Source organism: Myiozetetes cayanensis, unplaced genomic scaffold, assembly GCF_022539395.1.
Source record: "Myiozetetes cayanensis isolate MyiCay16 unplaced genomic scaffold, myiCay2020 scf31, whole genome shotgun sequence".
Classification (NCBI taxonomy): domain Eukaryota; kingdom Metazoa; phylum Chordata; class Aves; order Passeriformes; family Tyrannidae; genus Myiozetetes; species Myiozetetes cayanensis.
The window spans coordinates 5,508,970-5,526,553 of NW_026087533.1; the positions used below are offsets into that span (position 1 = coordinate 5,508,970).

The 17,584-nt window shown below is 62.0% G+C and overlaps 3 protein-coding genes across 3 annotated transcripts; all 3 read left to right on the forward strand.

Moving 5' to 3' along the window:
* The first annotated feature begins 1,955 nt into the window (after window positions 1–1,955).
* Window positions 1,956–3,374, forward strand: LOC126645644 (gap junction beta-5 protein-like). Its single transcript, XM_050326317.1, has 2 exons — window positions 1,956–2,095; window positions 2,441–3,374. Exon 2 carries the CDS (start codon window positions 2,465–2,467, stop codon window positions 3,290–3,292), a length of 828 nt encoding a protein of 275 aa, XP_050182274.1. The 5' UTR covers window positions 1,956–2,095; window positions 2,441–2,464; the 3' UTR covers window positions 3,293–3,374.
* Window positions 3,375–9,298: 5,924 nt separating this feature from the next.
* Window positions 9,299–10,464, forward strand: LOC126645645 (gap junction beta-3 protein-like). The gene is made up of 2 exons (XM_050326318.1): window positions 9,299–10,056; window positions 10,341–10,464. Exons 1-2 carry the CDS (start codon window positions 9,299–9,301, stop codon window positions 10,354–10,356), a joined length of 774 nt encoding a protein of 257 aa, XP_050182275.1. The 3' UTR covers window positions 10,357–10,464.
* An 829-nt stretch (window positions 10,465–11,293) lies between these two features.
* GJA4 (gap junction protein alpha 4) lies at window positions 11,294–14,490 on the forward strand. The gene is made up of 2 exons (XM_050326590.1): window positions 11,294–11,701; window positions 12,339–14,490. The coding sequence occupies exon 2, from the start codon at window positions 12,359–12,361 to the stop codon at window positions 13,388–13,390; it is 1,032 nt and encodes a 343-aa protein (XP_050182547.1). The 5' UTR covers window positions 11,294–11,701; window positions 12,339–12,358; the 3' UTR covers window positions 13,391–14,490.
* The last annotated feature ends 3,094 nt before the right edge of the window (window positions 14,491–17,584 follow it).

Below are 17,584 nucleotides of genomic sequence, written 5' to 3' on the forward strand. Positions count from 1 at the left end.
GAGCTGGCTGTGCTGTTTGATTCATGTCAGCAGCTTGGCTGGTGACTGCGGGATGAATGACGCTATATAAATGCAAAGTGTTATTAATATTTCATGTTGTAGTGAAAATGTACTAATAGGGCTTGTTCCTGGAAGATAAAGTGCTGCCATTAATACACCTCCGTGTCCCCAGCACCGGGGACTCACCTGTGGAGGGGTGGAGGGGGCTCTACCTGGAGCAGAAAATGCCCATCTCACCTGGCAACTCCCCAAAAGAAGGGATTTTAACCCAGAAAGCCACAAGAGCCACTTCAGACACCCATAAAATTAGGGGCACCTGAGGCAGAATGTCCCCCACCCACTGCTGGGTGCTGGTAGGTGGGGGCTGCTCTGAGCCCTCCCTGCCTGCCCATGGTGGGGACACAGCCCCTGGGAACTCCCTTCACAGAACAGCCACTACACAGGCACGTTAAAAAAAAAATAAAAATGGGCTTGTTTGATTTCAAACTGCAGAACTCTTCCCTGGAGCCATCCGCAAACACTGGTAATTTACTTTACAGCTGTTTAGATTTGTTTCTCTGCTTTTTTTCTTTTTGTTTTTTTTTTTTTTTTTTAAACCCCAGCAGAATTGCAAATGAAACATGTGTTTGCTTCTCAAATGACTCCAGCAGTACCTGAACTCCTGCACCCCACACCTTCTCCCTGGAACCACACCTGCTCCTTGGACCCCCGTCCCTCTGAGCCCCATCCCTGTGCCCCAGAGCTGCCAGACAGGGGCCAGACCTCAAACAGGGGCTTCTCTGAGCTGGGAGGGCTCCAGGTTCTGGAATCAGGGAGGGGTGATGGGGAAGAGACTTGTGCCAACTTACAGGCGAGGGGAGCATAGATAAGCAGCTTATTAATTCCCAGTAAAATAATCAGCTCCTGCCCAGTTGTCAGAGGGTGGGGAGGGATAAAGGCTCTCCTAAAATATTGCCATGGTGCAAAGTTTGAGTAAAGAAAGGATTACAAAGGGAGTTGTTTGTCTGAGCAGCTCCTGGTGCCGTGGGCAGGAGCTCCCAGGGCTTTGGCCATGTTGGAGCAAGGGCAGGTGGGTGCAGGGAAGGGATGGAGGGACCCCAGGTTGTAGTGGGCACCCCAACATCCCTCCAGCACCTGAGAGCAGAGAGCCCTTCCCTGCACAGCTCCACACTGCGGGGCCGCCCTTCGCCTCGGGAGATCAGTGCAGCTTATGGGACACGTGGGGATCTGCCTCGAGACTCATCCCTTCCCCCTGGGAATCTCCTCCTCGCTCCCAGGAGCCCGGGAATGACTCATGTGGTGTCTCTTGCACCAGGAGATGCGTTCCTGCCAGGAGCAAGCACCGACCTGCAGCCGCGCCGGCCTCGGCGAGGGACACCCGCGGGTGAGTGGTGTGGGGACCCCGCTGTGCCCCGGGGACGCGGGGCTGGGGAAGTGCATCTGCCCATCCTGGTGGATCCTCCAGGGTGATGGGCTCATCCTGCACCGCTGCCAGAAGGGTGCACGGAGCAGGAGGAACTGGGGCTGTGTGTGTCCCCAGGGATCCACCCCGAGAGATGGGGCCCACCGGCTCCCACCACGGGTACATGCACCAGGACACGTTTGGCCCCCGAGCAGGAGCACGGACTGGGCCAGGCTGCAAAAACCAGGGGCTGTGTTCACCCCTGAGAGCCCCCAGCGAGGGGGAACCTTGTTATTTTCCTGATAATGAAGTATTTAGGGAGAGTCGGTGCCAAAGGCAGCCCCAGGGGCCCCGCTCGGCCGCGGCTCCGCGGAGTGTGGGGTGTGTTCCTCCAGCACGGCACAAACCAGGGCCAGATCAGCCGCACAGGGGCCTGGGGCTGGTGAGCACTGGTGGTCGTGGCCACCCTGGGTCAGCTCCTCGGCACTGCAGGGGCCGTGCAGCCCCCCCAGCCCACTCACAGCCTCTGCTCTGCCATGGCCTCCCCCGTGTGTGGACACAGCATGATCGGCACAGGGCTCCTCCTGCCCGGCCCGCCTGGGAGGGCAGAGGCACCGGCAGATTCCAGCGGTGGGAGAGGACACGGCGGTGCAGCCCCGTGAGTCACGGCCCGCCTGGGCCAGGCCTGGCAACGTAAGGAGAATTAATAACAAATACGTGGGCAATGAGGCAGGAGCTGGGGCAGGCGGTGCAGGATGGGGGGCTGAGCCGCGGGCCGGAGCTGGTGGTGGCTGGAGGATGCTGTGCCTGCGGCAGAACCCCCAAGCTTTGCCGGGTGCCCCTGTCTCCAAAGTGGGGGACGGTGCTCGGTGCAGACACATCACCTGGACCAGGTCTGTGCTGGGGCACGTGTCGGTGGAGTCCCTGTGTGTGATCATGGGCCAGAGAGGGTCCCAGGAGCTGTGCCTTGGGGCACTCAGGGCTCCAGTGGGGACCTCTTGCTGCTCCTTGGTGACACGGTGTCTTCCCTCTTCCCAGGCCGGCTAACGGGATCAGGGAGCCATGAACTGGAGCGCGTTCGAGGGGCTCCTCAGCGGGGTCAACAAGTACTCCACAGCCTTCGGCCGCATCTGGCTCTCCCTCGTCTTCATCTTCCGCCTGCTGGTCTACCTGGTGGCGGCCGAGCGGGTCTGGAGCGACGACCACAAGGACTTTGACTGCAACACGCTGCAGCCGGGCTGCACCAACGTCTGCTTCGACCACTTCTTCCCCGTGTCCCACATCCGCCTCTGGGCCCTGCAGCTCATCCTGGTGACGTGCCCGTCCCTCCTGGTCATCATGCACGTGGCCTACCGGGAGGCCAAGGCGCAGAGGCTGCGCGAGGCCGGCGGGGGCGGCTGCCGCCGCATCTACGCCAACCCCGGCAAGAAGCGGGGCGGGCTGTGGTGGACGTACCTGCTCAGCCTCGTCTTCAAGGCCGGTGTGGACGTGGTCTTCCTCTACATCTTCTACCGCTTCTACAGGAACTACACCCTGCCCCGGCTGGTGAAGTGCGAGCTGCCGCCCTGCCCCAACGTGGTGGACTGCTTCATCTCCCGGCCCACCGAGAAGAACATCTTCACCCTCTTCATGGTGGTCACCGCCTGCGTCTGCGTCGTGCTGAGCCTCGTGGAGGCCGCCTACCTGATCGGCAAGCGGTGCCGAGAGTGCCTGCAGGCTGGTGGGGAGCAGAGCCGGCGGCACAGCCAGGACTGCCCGCTGCCCTGCGCCGAGCCCGTGGGCACGGCGGGGCAGGTTTTCCATGGGGCGGACTACAAACCCCCCACAGCCACCATCCCACCCACGGCGTCCTGCCCCAGCACTGTGTCTGAGGAGGAGGCGCTTTCCTAGAGCTGCCGGGGAGAAAGCAGGAGCCTCTCGCCTGCCCTGCACCTTCATCCCCCTCTTCCTCCTCCGTCCCCCGGCACAGGAACGCTGGTGGTGGCATCACCTTGGAGTTGGGCTGTGCCCGAGGAGTCTCTGCTTCTCCTGTTCTGGGGAAGACATGTGACATTATCCTGCTGAATTTGGGGTGAACCACGTGCTGTAGGACACTCGTGCAGTGCCCGAGAGCCACAGGGACCAGCAGCTCTGTGGCAGCTGTGAACTGGCAGCAGTGCCCAGACTTTGAGCATGTCCCAGCCAGGACAGACACCCTGATCCCCTGAGGAACCGTCTCCCTATCCCTCACCCTAAATCAGCCACAGAGTGGGTGCCAGGGCCATCTCAGACTGATGCAATCGTCATTAATAGCTGCTTATTAGCAGAGTGGGGACACAAGCAGGTCCCTGGTGCCGCAGCCACCGCAGGGAAGCGCGGGCGTGAGGATCCGGCCAGGCAGGCAGCGCCCGCCGTGGGCTGCTGGATCATCCTGCCTGGCCAGAGGAAAACACCCCAGCAAAACAGCTGAGTACAGGAGAGGAAAAACACCCCAACCATTGATTAAACAGTAACATTAAATGGCAGAATCTGATCTCATTTATTGCTGTAATATGTTGTGCTGGGCCGTGACGTGAGCGGCGCTGTCCTTTTGGAGGCCATCACTGAGCATTAGCTGGGATGAATAATTCACAATAATTTCATGGCAAATGCACTCGTAAGTAACATTAACGTTGAACATGCAGCTCGATCTGTTACTGGTTTTGCTTTATTTAGAGGGTGTGATTATTATTTTTTCCATGAGAAGTGACAGCACTCGCTGGCTCTGCCCCAAAGGAAGCAGCACAGGGAGGGAGGGAGCACCATCCCTGTGTCCTTTAGGATCATGGCTGTTCTTGGTGACAGTTCATTGCACCTAATCCTGCTCACCTGGGCAAGGCTGAGCCCCTTCCCACAGCCCACCCTGGGGAAAGGACCAGCTGGATGTGCTGGAGGGGGAGGCACAGGGACTGCTGTGGCCAGGGGGATGCTGAGGGCAGGCAGGGCTGCAGCACTGCTGGATGGGAGGGCAGGGCCTGAACCAGCCACGCCATGAGGGTGAGGATGGTGGAGAAGCCCTGGGGGGGATCCCAGCCATGGGCCCAGAACCCTCTGGGCACACAGCAGCTCCTTGTGCTGACACCAACTGAGTTTGGAGACCTTTGGGGTGAGAGGCAGATGGAATACAGGCAGGTTTTTTTCCACCTCCTTTCATGTGAAGCTGTGCTTGGTGTCTGCCTTCCTCCCATCCGCTCCCATTGCTGGATTATCCACCCGAAAGTTTTCTTTCCCGAAGCCTCTCACGTCAGAGAGAGCACAAAGTTGTTCTTTGTGTGCGAGCCATTGCCCCGATTTAAAGAGCATGGGCTGGGCTGTTTGTTTTCGAGCAAGGTTGGCCGCTCCTGCTCGGGGCTGTGCCACAAGTGAAAGAAACCCAGAGGTGTTCCCTGTGCAGGCACTAATGGGGCAGAGATGAGCCCTGGGAGAGCCTCCCTGTCCCACTTCCGCACATCAAAGCACAGCTGGAGCTGCTGCCCCGTTGCGAGAGACCTGAAGATCCAGTTGCAGATCCAGTTGCAGGGTGTTGTTGTGCTGCTCTGTGGTGCTCAGAGCAGGCACTGCAGCTGCTCCACAGAGCTTGAGGTTGTCTTGCACCACCCAGGCTTGGGATCAGCCCCCACCAGCCTGACAAACGGGTGTGTTTGGCTGATTCTTTCTGATGTGTTTCCCCCCAGTCGGTGCTGCAAAAAGAGGGGGCTGGGACACGTCCTGGGATGCAGAGGCAGGACCAGTGTCAGCAAAGCAAATAAACTGGGGGGTGTCAGAATAAAAGCTGACTGTTGCCCAGATTTTGCATCATCACACAGGGAATCCCATGTATGTTCTTGTGGGGTCCCAGAAGAGCCCCTGAATTCAGGGAGAGGGGATTTAAAAGAAACCCACCACTAACTCCAGCCCAGGCAGGGATGTGGAGAGGACTGTGTGTGCAGGTCAGGGGCAGCCTGGCCTTCCCAGCTTGGGCTTGTTTCTTCCCTGGCCAAACCCCACCTCTTTGCTGGGAATTGAGGAGAAACTCTCTGATTTCTGTCCAGTGTGCTGGGGCCAGTGGCTGCTCTGGCTGCCGGCTCCCAGGACCCCGTGACTCCTGTGCCCTGGGCTCGTGGGGGAGTCTCATCCCTGGGGACGTGGCCCTGGAGCAGGACAGCTGGGATGCTGTTGGCAGGCAGGAAGCTGAAATAAAAGGCCTGAGTCCAACCCCATTTGAGACTCTTTAAGGGCCTCTGGAGGTCACTGGGTGTTTCAGTGTTCACATCTGGCACTGAGGCCTTTCACCCATCACCCCGCTGAATTGGAGCAGGGTGGCAACCTGGTGACGTACCCTGGGCACATACCTGAGGTTCTCAGGTGCTGAGAGCTGCTGAACCATGCTGGCACCTTGTCCCTGTGCCCACGCTGGGCCAGTTGGCAGAGGGATGGCAGAGGGGGCACAGGGATGTGCCCTTTGCTGGCAAATGCCCAGCTCAGCACTGCAAAACACGGGGGTGTTTCTGCTCCCCGCCCAGCTGCCTTAGGGAAATCTGCCCAGGCCAAAAGCACCTGAACTTTCTCACTATGGCAACGTGGCCTCTCCCAGAATTCCGAAATTGCAGGCAAGGAACTCAGTAGGGGGAATCTGGCCCTGCTCACACAGGGTTTGGCCGCAGCCAGTGGTTCTCAACAACTTCCCTCTCTCCTGGTTTATCATCTCGAGGGCCACAGCCCCCAGATTCCTGACAGGCTCCGGCCACACCGGCTCTCTGCAACAACATAGCTCAAATTCCTGATCCTGCCGATAGGACAGGGCAGTTCCTGGGTGAGGGAGCTCCCACTTCGCTCTTGTCCAGGATGGGGATTCCCGTGTCTGCCCCCTCCTCTGGGTTCGCCCCGCTCTGCACTCCCAGGCTCCCACCAGGGCTTGCTTTGGATTTCCTGGCTTTTCATCTCCTGGGCCCCCATTCCTGTGTGTGCCTAGCTGGGCAAACCCTCACTGGCTTTATTTGACCTCCTGGAGCCAAAAAACCACTCTAGGCAATGGCTCCTTGTCTGCCAGGAGAGCGGGGAGCAAACCTCTGGGGCAGCAAGCACCCAGGGGCTCTTCAGATGTGTCCCAGGGGAGGGGTGGCCCTGGCCAGGCTCTGTGAGGCTCCCTTGCCGCTGTCTCCAGGGCGTGCCCGAGGATGCCGGAAGAGCCTCAGGGCACTCTAAAGACTGGGTGAACCGCAGGCAAGGGGAGGCACATTCCTCATTCCTGCCAAGCTGTGCTGGCAAAGGCCTCAAATGGGGCTGCTCCGTGGGGCAGCACCCAGCCTCCTGGGAGCCACCAGTGCTCCGGGGAGAGGGACATCCCCCTTGGGGACACATTCCAGGTCCCATGGGGGAGCAGCTGGAGGCAGCAGCAGGGCAGGGTCCCGCTGTGTGAGGACCCTGCTGCCATCCTGCTGTTTGGGGAAGGTCCCATCAGAGCATCCCGGCACCGCCAGGGTGGTGGCTTCGAGTTCCTGTAGGCTGGAGATACCAGTGAACTGTTGCAAAACTCTTACTAATCAAAAAAATCGCTTCAGAAGTGGGTTACAGTTGCGTAATCTGGGATTCTTAGCAACAGGCGCTGGTGGCCCCACGGCTGGGGGACGGTGCGAGCCCGGTGTCCGTCCCTGTCGCCCCGGTCTTGCTCTGGGTCTGCAGTGCCCAGAACACCCTTGTGGGGGTCAGGGCATCACCTGGCAGGAGCTGCTGGTGTTGCAGGTGGAGGAATCCGGCCCGGTTGATCTCCTTTGTTGTTCAACCCGAGCGTGTGTGTGCATGTGCACCGACAAGAACCTCTCCAGGAGCTGTTTGCCAGACTCACCCAGCTACTGGGAACTGAACCAACCACCCTTCCCCTCCCCACACACACTCAGCTCCACAGACAAGCCCTGGGTGTGCAGGAGGGCTGTGGCTGGGAAGGAGCTTCCCTACTCCGAGAGCTGCCTGGATCTGGACACCTTCCTGCGGCTCTTTCCCTGCTGGACAGGTACCTCTGGAGGCACAGGGTGATAGGGGGCTGCTGGGGGCCTCTGGCTGTCGGGGACAGACCCCACGGTGTAAGGGGGCGCGGTGGGAGCTGTGTTTGGTGTAATGGGGTGCAGTGGGAGCTGTGTTTGGTATAATGGGGTGCAGTGGGAGCTGTGTTATGGTGTGTGGGGTGCCAGTGGGAGTTGTGTTATGGCCAGGGCTGCTGGACCTGCAGGGCCCACAAGTGGGGACCCCAAGAGTGCCACGACAGGACCCCCCCAGGCCGTGGGGGGTGACACAGGGGGATGGCACAGCGTGGCACCCCCAGGAGCAGGAACAGCCACGCCAGGCCTTGCTCCTCTGTCCCACCACCCTCCTCGTGGCCTGAGCCCCCCAGAGACAGTGGCTCTGCTGCGGTTGCTCCCCAGAGAGGTGGGAGCCGGGCGCTTTCGGGTCCAACGCCCTGTGCCCACGCGGGGCAGGCCCCGGCGGTGACGCAGCGGGCTGGCATTCCGGGGGCTGGCGGGGGTGCTGAGCTCTGCGCGAGGCAAACGGGCTCTGCCGGCAGAGCTGAGCACACCTGAGCGCTGCCCCTGCTCCGCCTGGCGCCCAGCCAGCACCGGGGGGGAGGCTGTGGGGCTCCCAGAGCACAGGGATTGGCGTGGAGGTCACATCCCCTTCCCACCCTGCAGCGGGTCCATGGCTGGAGCCGGCACTGGGCTGAGCTGGGCAGGTGGGTGCTGGGCGGGTGGGTGCTGGGTGGATTGCTGGCAGGGCACTGGGGGCATGGGTGAATTGGCAGGCTGGTGGGGGAACAGAGGTCCTGGGGGTGTGCAGGGACTCTGGGTTCCAGCCATCAGCACCAGCATTTGGGAGGAAACAGCAGCTCCCCTCTCCTGATTTTAAAGCCAAGGGCTGGGTGGGAAGGCTGTGATTGCTCCCCGCCCTGGCTCACTGCTTTGCCAGGGAGGACGATCTGTTTCCAGCAGGGTGGTGGGCAGAGAGGCACTGCCTTGGCACTTGGTGGCACAGGATCCCAGCTTGGCCCCACTTGGCTCAGCTGTTGTCAGTGTGTCCCTGTGTGGGAGCAGTGTGGGAGCAGGGTGGTGGGTTTGGAGCTCGCTGCAGGGTGACTCTGGCCAAGGCTGGGCTCCTGGGCAGCTGGGGAGCTCCAGGCAGTGCTCCAAGCTCTGTTCCTTCCCTGCAGCCCCAGGACACTGCACTGTCAGCCCTCCCTGGATGAGGGGACCCTGATCACCAGAGTGCCATCACATCCCCGCCATGCCCCGTGCTGGGCACTTCCCATCCCACTACCCCCGATGAGCAGGGAAGGCGCCTGAGCCTCCTCCAGGTACGTCTCAGAGGGCACCAGGTGGCCATTGGGGTCTCCAGTGTTGCTGCCGGGGGCAGGAGCAGGAGCAGAGCACCGGCCCTGGTGACGTGCTGGTGACACACACAGACTGTCCCTTTCTGCAGCCCTGCTCTCACCTGTGCTTGGGCTGCCTCAGGCATCACCTGTGAGACAGAAAAACCGGTCCCTGGCATGTCCTGACAGCCCAGCGCTGCAGCAGCCACTTCCCCTTCAGCTGTTGATCCTGGCTCATTCCAGCAGATCCTGCTGCCAGTTCGCACCAACTCAGCAGTCAGGCGGGGGGTTGGTGGTGGGGACTTGGCCGGGTGTCTCATCCCTTGGGGCAGAAGGAAGTGCTGAGAGGCTGAGTCACCTCTGTCACCAGGAGAGCGGGGGGATGGGTTTTACTGTCTGCAAGGGTGATGGTCCCCCCTCCCCACATGAGTGCAGCGTGGTGGGGGATTTGGTGCAGCGAGGAACACGCACCTCCCATTGCTCCTCACCCCCCGCTCCTGCTGCCCCTCCAGGTCGGGTGACTTCAGTCTCTGCCGGCCACCATGGATTGGAAAACACTGCAGGCACTGCTCAGCGGGGTCAACAAGTACTCCACAGCCTTTGGCCGCATCTGGCTCTCCGTGGTCTTCGTCTTCCGCGTCCTGGTCTACGTGGTGGCGGCAGAGCGCGTGTGGGGGGACGAGCAGAAGGACTTTGACTGCAACACGCGACAACCAGGCTGCACCAACGTCTGCTATGACTACTTCTTCCCCATTTCCCACATCCGCCTCTGGGCCCTGCAGCTCATCTTCGTCACTTGTCCTTCCCTCCTGGTCATCATGCACGTGGCCTACCGCGAGGACCGCGAGAAGAAGAACCGGGAGAAGAACGGGGAGAACTGCCCCAAGCTCTACAGCAACACGGGCAAGAAGCACGGCGGGCTGTGGTGGACCTACCTGCTCAGCCTCTTCTTCAAGCTTATCATAGAGATCCTGTTCCTCTACCTCCTCCACAAGATGTGGGACAGCTTCGACTTGCCACGGCTGGTCAAGTGCACCAACCTGGATCCCTGCCCCAACACCGTGGACTGCTACATCGCTCGGCCAACCGAGAAAAGGGTCTTCAGCTATTTCATGGTTGGAGCCTCCTCCATCTGCATCATCCTCACCGTCTGTGAGATCTTCTACCTCATCTTCAAGCGAGTTGTCCGGAGTGCACGGAAGTGGAAGAAATCCACCAAGCGCTCCGTCAGCTACAGCAAGGCCTCCACCTGCCACTGCCACCTCAAGTCGGAGGAGAAGGACAACAAGTCCCAGACTAGGTGTGTGACAGCCCTGACTGCTGTCTGAAGGGCGCTGGGAGGGGAGGGTGGAGGGAGAAGGGTCCTGGCATGTGCCAGGGATGGTTGGCACCAGACGTGACCACCAGTGATGTCACCACCGGACTCCTCAGCCAGGAATTCGATGGCTGTAAGGGGAGGGGGCACATCCATGGGAACTCTCCTGCCTGGGACCCTGGGCACATCCCTGGGTGTCCCAGTGGTGTGGTGGCAGGTGGGTGCTGGCTGCCTGTGGGCATGCCTGAGGGTGTCTATTCTTCCCACAGAGGAGAGGAGCTGTGAGCTCACCCGTCCCAGCTGGTTCACATTCCCCTTGGCCTAGCAGCTTTTCCAGCCACCCCTGAACCCTCAAGAGTCAACCTGTGTGAAAAGTGACTAAACCCAACAGCTTCTCCCCCTTGGCTCACACGAGTGCCGTGCCATGTCTTTGCCAAATGCCAAATGCTGCTGTCCACTCATCTCGGACACATCACATATGGCACAAGCTACGGATCCAAAAGGCTAATCAAACACTGCTTGGAGACACCGGGATCTGCTCTGCACGCTGGAAATCGGGGGGACTGGTGAGGGCAGATGACATGGATTTGCAGAGGTTCCCCCGGAGCCCGCAGCCGGGTGCTCCTCATCCGCCGGGGCCGGGCAGGGCGGTCGAGCCCCGGGGTCGGGCTCACTCCGCCCTCTCCGCCTCTCCCGGCTCGTCACGGGTCGTTAAACCTTAATTCAGCAGAACCGCACGCTGGCCCCCAAGGAAATCAAGGAAGGATCAACATCAATTATTTACTAAACCTTGATAAATATTATAATAAATAGAAATTATTTCCGTTTAATCTCTCCCTAAGCAGCGCTAGCGGAGGGTCCGCCGTTCCCAGCTGCGCTCGGCCCGCCCGCACTCCGCAGCCCCACGGGACTGTTGTGGTGTGTGCCGAGACCCCCGCCAGCAAAGCTCCGTCTGAACTCGCGGGCAGGTCCCGGGCAGGGCTCCGGTGGGGCTCAGCCCGGGAACAGGCGGGATGCGGGGCCGGGGCCGCGCTCCGGTGGGGCTCCAGCACCACCCAGCGCTCGCCGCGCCGTACGGACCCGCGGGGACAACCCACGAGCGGGCCGGGGCGGGCAGGCACCGAACAACCCCGGACACTGGGCGGGGAACGGAGCATCCCGGGGACACCCCGCCGGGCAGGGGAAGGAACATCCCCAGGACACGGGGCGGGGGACGGGACATTCCCGGGACACGCTGTCGGGCAGCGGACGGAGCATCCCCGGGGTCCCTGCCCCGCTCAGCGGGTTCTCCCGGTGGCGGAGCCGCAGCCGGGAACGAGTGGGCGGGAATAGCCGAACTTCCCACTGTCCCCCATCGGCTTCGGCCCTGACAGGTCCCGGCCGTCCCTGGGGGTCCCGGCTGCCCCCGCCCCGCCCGCCGGGGCCGCCCCCTCATCGGGGGGCGTTGGGAGGGGGCGGCCCCGCACACCTGCGGCCCGGCCCGGCACTAAGCCCCGGCCCCCCGGTTTCCTGCCGCGCTCCTCCCCCGGCTCCCCCGGGCCCCGCACGACCGGAGTCACCGCAGATCCCGGCCCGACCCCTCACACTCAGCGCGGCCCGAGCCCGGCGGGACGTTCCCGGCTCTGCGGAGGTGAGTGGGGACCGCCGGGACTCCCGGGACACCGGCACCGCTCGGGGACACCGTGCTGGGGAACGGGGCACCCCACCGCGGGTACCCCCTCGCCCCGCAGCTGCCAGGGTGCCTTTAACGGCGCAGCCGGCACTTCTGTGCTTAATTAGCAGCGGTTAATAAGGAGCCGGGGCTGCAGCCGCACTCTTGCTCCTTCCCAGCCGGGCTGCAGGGCTGAGTGCCTACGGGATGTGAGCTGGGCTCCAAGGGGTCCCTGCAGCAGCAGCAGCAGTTCGGTGAGGGGTGCTAGGGGTCCCCTGGGCGAGGGGAGGGTGCTGGGGGTCCATCATCCCACAGCCATGAGCTGTGGGTGCTGTGGGCTGGGTGCTGCTGGGGGAGGTGAATCCCTGTGCTGCCTCTTCTCCCCCTGCCCCATGTTCCTGCACTGGGCAAGGGTAAGTAGAAGGAGCCCTCCAGGTCTCACAAAGCCTGGGTACCTTCCCTCAGATGTGGCATGTCCCCCAGTGGGTTTACTGGGACACTCTGCAGAGCAGCTGTATCCCAAAAAGTCACGGGGCTTAGGTGGCCCTACCTGCCCTGTGCTCCTCCCCATGGAAACAGGGAATTGATGTGTCTGCTCTTCCCTCTCTGCTGGCAGAGGCACAGGCTCCCTAGAAGATGGGTGACTGGGAATTCCTGGAGAAACTGCTGGACCAAGTCCAGGAGCACTCGACCGTGATCGGGAAGATCTGGCTCACCGTGCTCTTCATCTTCCGCATCCTCATCCTGGGCCTGGCCGGGGAGTCTGTGTGGGGGGACGAGCAGTCGGATTTCGTGTGTAACACCAAGCAGCCGGGCTGCACCAACGTCTGCTACGACAAAGCCTTCCCCATCTCCCACATCCGCTACTGGGTGCTCCAGTTCCTCTTCGTCAGCACCCCAACCCTGATTTACCTGGGCCACGTTGTCTATCTCTCCCGGAGGGAGGAGAAGCTGAAGCAGCAGCAGAGTGAGCTTCGGGCTATCCACAGCAAGGACCCGAAGATCGAGCAGGCCCTGGCAGCCGTGGAGAAGAAGATGTCCAAGATCTACGTGACAGAGGACGGGCGGCTCAAGATCCGAGGGGCACTGATGTGGACTTACATCATCAGTGTGATCTGCAAGAGCATCTTTGAGGCTGGTTTCCTCGTCGGCCAGTGGTACCTGTACGGCTTCTCCATGGTGCCCCGCTACGTGTGCAAGAGGGACCCCTGCCCCCACCAGGTGGATTGCTTCATCTCCCGCCCCACCGAGAAGAGCATCTTCATCATCTTCATGCTGGTGATGGGCCTGATCTCCTTAATCCTGAACCTCATGGAGCTCTTCCACCTCTGCTGCAAGAACCTGCTCAGCAACATCAAGAAGGTGTCGGGGCCGGTCGTGCCGAGCCGGGATGTCTTTGCTGACGACATGGTGCCGGATCCCTACGCACACAAGCACTACCCGTTCCTGCCCATGGCCGAGAGCCACGTGCCATCCTACCAGACCTACAACAAGCTCTCCAGCGAGCAGAACTGGGCCAACTTCCACAACGAGGAGAACCTGGCGCTGGGCAGCGGCAGCAGGCCCCTGTCGGACCCCTACGCCCCCCGGGCCGCTGAAGCCTCTGCCCCGGAGGAGAAGCCGTGCAGCCGGCCCGGCAGCTCGGCCTCCAAAAAGCAGTATGTGTAGTGCCGGGCTGGCCCCGGCTGGCAGGGGGACCTTCCCCGGTCCCACCTGCCTGCAAAGGTGCTGCCTGTGGGCAGGCAGCTGCCTCCTGCCTGGTGCTGTGCCTTACGGACACGCTCCCCTCCGGAGACGGGATGCTCGGGAGCGGGGCTGAGCGCAGCCTCTGCTCCCTTCTGTTTTCCCCAATGACCCCGCAAGGAAGGAAACTGCAGAGAGTTCCCCGGGACGCCATGTCCCGTGTGCCTCGCTCTGGGAAAGGGAGAAATCCCTGGAGCTGCCCCGTGGAACAGGCTGTCCCTGGGGCTGTAGCAGGAGGCTCCTGGCCATCGGGAGCCGCGGCTCGGCCGGACCCCAGAGCCTCTGCCGGGATGAGAGCCGGGAGCATGGCCGTGGGAAGCTGCTCCCCTCCAGCCTCCGCACGGGGCAGGCTGAGCCTGGGACAGACACGGGAAGCTGGGCTGGAGCAGTGCTGACAGATCCTGGCCACCAGCCCCGTCCCATTCCAGTGACCCTGGCATCTGTCCAAGGTTTGCTGCCGGAGCTGCCCCCTCCCCATGGGACAGGCGGGTTAATCCAGTGGCAGCTCTGTGGTGACCGGCAGATCCCAGTGGCTGCAGGGTCACCACGGGTGACCCAGGAGTGTGAGTTCCCCCTGCCCTCCCGGCCCTGGATCCTTTCCCATGGGATGTGTGCCTTTAAGTTATTTTTAACCCGTGGGCCTGAGCACGGAGCTTTCTGCCTTAAAGGCGCAGTTTGCAGGGGATCTGGGGAGCCGTGTCCATGTGCCTTGGAGCCCTGGGGGTTTTGGGGGGGAATCAGACCAGCAGCTTCTGGTTTGGACGGTCATTGGGTTTTATTACTTTGCACTAGTCATCTCCTGCTGTGGGCTGAGGTGCTGGGGCAGGATGGAACCCCTGCTGAACCAACTGCTGCCATGGGACCTGTCCCCCAACTTCCCCAGCCCACCAATGCAGTGACCAAAGGGCTGAAGGTCCTGTGTGACCCAGGCACGAGTGCAGGATGTGGGCACTGCCCTCAGTGCTGTTTCCCTTCCCCCTGGCAGACTCAGTGCTGCATCTTGTTGAATAAAGTTGGATGAATGAGAAAAGGTGAAGTGTGGTGTGACTGTGCTTCCTGTAGCCTCCAGCTGATTCTGGGAGGGCAGGTGAGGGTTTGGGGCTGAGGGAGGGAGGAAGAATGCTGTCCTGAGAGTGATGGGACTGGGGGGGAGTGTGGGCCACTCACCCACTGAAATCACAACTGTTCCTGCTGTAGTGTCCTGTCCCCTTGAGCCCAGCCTCAGCTCAGGCTTCTGACAGGGCTGTCATGTCACAGGCCCATGGTGGCCCCAAGCAGAGCTCAGCCTCTCTCTCTCTGCTGCAGATGAACCCAGCAGAGGCCGTGGAGCCGCTTGTGGCTGCATAATAGGTGGAAATGAGCTGCAGATAAAGGCACACAATGTGGCTGGGGCTGTTGTTTAGTTTCTCTGGCCGAGGCCAGGCCAGGGCAGAGCCTGCTCTCTGCCAAGGGCCTCTCCAGCGAGGGTGGAACGGGCTAAAAATACCCTGGAGAAAATGAAATATGGGTGATACGGGGCAGTATCGCTGCCATCGGCCCCTGGAGGAAATGAGCAGGGGGCAGTATCACTGCCATCGGCCCCTGGAGGAAATGAGCAGGGAGGCACCCGGCTGAGCTGCCCTTGGGGCACAGCCTGGGCTGGCAGCCGAGCCCACCCTTGGCTTCCTCCCTCCAGGGGATGAGGGGAGTGAAATCCCCCTGGGTGGGGGTCTGGGGTGCACACCACCAGCTCCCAGCTCTTCTCTCCGTGAGGATGCTGGGGTAAATCCTGTCTGGAATAACTCTGCCCTGCTCCCACCATCTCCAGAGTGACCCTGCCCTGCTCCCACTGTTGCCCGATGGGGATCCCCTGGGCCACCCTTGGGGGGGACACAGCCCAGCACTCCCCATCAGAGCTGCAGAGCCTCACTGTGGCACTGGGGAGAGCAGCCCAGGGCCGGGCAGGAGGACATGCCCATGTGACAGGGATCGGAGCAGCCATGCCGTGTGTTTACCCACCGCGTGCCCCCCGCTCACCTCCCCGCTCCGGGACTCCTGTTTGTGTTGGCGCCGGGGAGCGTCACGCTCTTCCCGGCGACCCTGCAAGGTGGAAAACAAGACGGCCGAGCCCCTGGACACGGCGCCCAAACACAGCTCCGTGCCCCGCTATTGTTCCCGTGTTGTGACAAAGCGCTCGGGGGCAGCCGGAGTGACCCCCGCGCCGCCGGGCCCCGCCGTGGCATGCGCCAACAACAACAGCGAGGGGCTCACCTGCGGGGAGGGGGAGGCAGCGGGGCCGGGGTTGGCAGCAGCACCCCCAGAAGGTGGGAGGGTGGCCCTTAGGCAAATAAAAGTTTGGAGCTGATAAGGGCCCCGGGCCGGCCCGGCACAGCCCTTTGGCACAGCCCTTTGGCACAGCCCTTTGGCACAGCCCTTTGGCACAGCCCAGGGACGGACAGTGGCCTTTCCCACACCTCCACGCTCCCTCCTGAATAAACAGGCCCCTCCAGTGCCTTGCTGGGAACGGAACTCACTCCCCCAGCACCCAGCCCCGTACTGGGATGCTGAGCCCTGTGCTGGCACAGCCAGCCCGGGGGATGCAGTGAGGGGGCTCCTCATGGGCATCCCCGGAGTTAGGGAACTCCTTGGGGCACCTCTGCCAGTCCTGGAGGGGCCACACCTTCCCTGGGACCCCAGTCCCCTCTGGGGGTGCTGGTCTGACAACAGTCAGCCCCCAGGAGCCCTGTGGCTCCTCTGCAGAGATGTTTCTGCCCTCTTCCCAGTTAGGACCAGTCTGTGCTGGGCTCTCCCTGCCCACTTCTGCCATGGTCTGGGGCAGAGGGCTGTCCTGCCTGGAAAGCTCTGCCAAAGACACTGGATGAGCACCAAGGGGTTTATTTTTAAGCTTTCCCAGTGTACAGCAAACAGCAAGGGTCTAAATCTGGCCTGCTCTCAGGAAGAGCCACAGCAGGAGAAGAATCACAGCTGAGGGGGAGGAAGGGCAGAGGGATGGGCAATGCCGTGGCAGGCAGGGCCACAGCGTGGCCTCCCTTCCCTGCAGGGGCCCTGTCCATGCCCAGGGCTTTGCCCTCAGCCTCCCAGTGCCCCATTTCCCACACCCCTTCAGCAGGAGCAGGAGCAGGCAGGAGCATCCTCCCGAGCCAGGCACGGAGCCCTGTCCGCAGCAGCACTCACCAACAGGGCAACCCCAAACCAGGCACAATCCTGCCCTTTCCAGCCGCTGCCAGCGAAGGAAAGGCAAACCCCACGGAGCTCCCTTCCTCCCCGGGGTTATATTTAGCCCTCCACGCGCGGGCACGGCAGACAATGCACCCCGTGTGAGAACCGCGGGCGGGAGGAAACGCGCTCAATAGCCCCGACGACTTCCCGCATCCTGACATTGTCACTCCCCCCCCTCCAGCCACTTCCTCGTGTGGAGGCACCAGGATCGTGGTGCCCACCCTGGGATGGGTCCTACCCCTGCCAGCAGCTCAGGGCATTGTCCTGATGCGACACCGGGCGGGCAGGGGCTGCTGCCTGCAGAGCCGGGGCCTTTTCCTTGCGTGGGAAGGTGGGTGAGGTCTAAAAACAAGGAGCTGTGGTGGTCCTGGGGTGCTGGGGATGGGGAGTCAGCCCTGGGCTGTGGCTGCTGGAAAAGGCAATGCCGAGTGGGAATGGAACATGTCCCACTGTAGCTGTCCCCAGTCAGGGCTCAAGAGGTGTGACTGCTCCTGTCCCACGGTATTTCAGGGCTTTTGCCGGCCACAGAAGGAGCCACCAGGCCCAGCCTGCAGGGAGCCGTGGCAGGGAGAGGCAAGTGAGATGTGAAGGCTGGGAAAGGACTCCACTGCTCTTGGGAAAAGGGCAAAACTGGAGCCTGGGAAAAGCCTGGGCTGGGAGGGAGCAGATGTCCCCAGGGGCTGAGGGGGACACGCTGAGGGAACGAGCTGTCTGCTCTCCCGTGCACCCTCTGGGTCCCCAGGCCATGGGGACACCATGCCGTGGGCAGGGCCAGAGCGTCCTGGAGTCGCTGCACTGTGCCGGGACAGGACACAGGAATGTGAGTCCCTGCGGCTCCCCCCACCAGCTCCCACACTGCTCCTCTCTCCCAAAGCATCATCATCCTGGGAAGGGGCCGGC

Excerpts from the sequence above, each read along its gene's own strand:
- GJA4 (XM_050326590.1), top strand. The coding sequence starts at position 12,359 with ATGGGTGACTGGGAATTCCTGGAGAAACTGCTGGACCAAGTCCAGGAG.
- LOC126645644 (XM_050326317.1), top strand. The coding sequence starts at position 2,465 with ATGAACTGGAGCGCGTTCGAGGGGCTCCTCAGCGGGGTCAACAAGTAC.
- LOC126645645 (XM_050326318.1), top strand. The coding sequence starts at position 9,299 with ATGGATTGGAAAACACTGCAGGCACTGCTCAGCGGGGTCAACAAGTAC.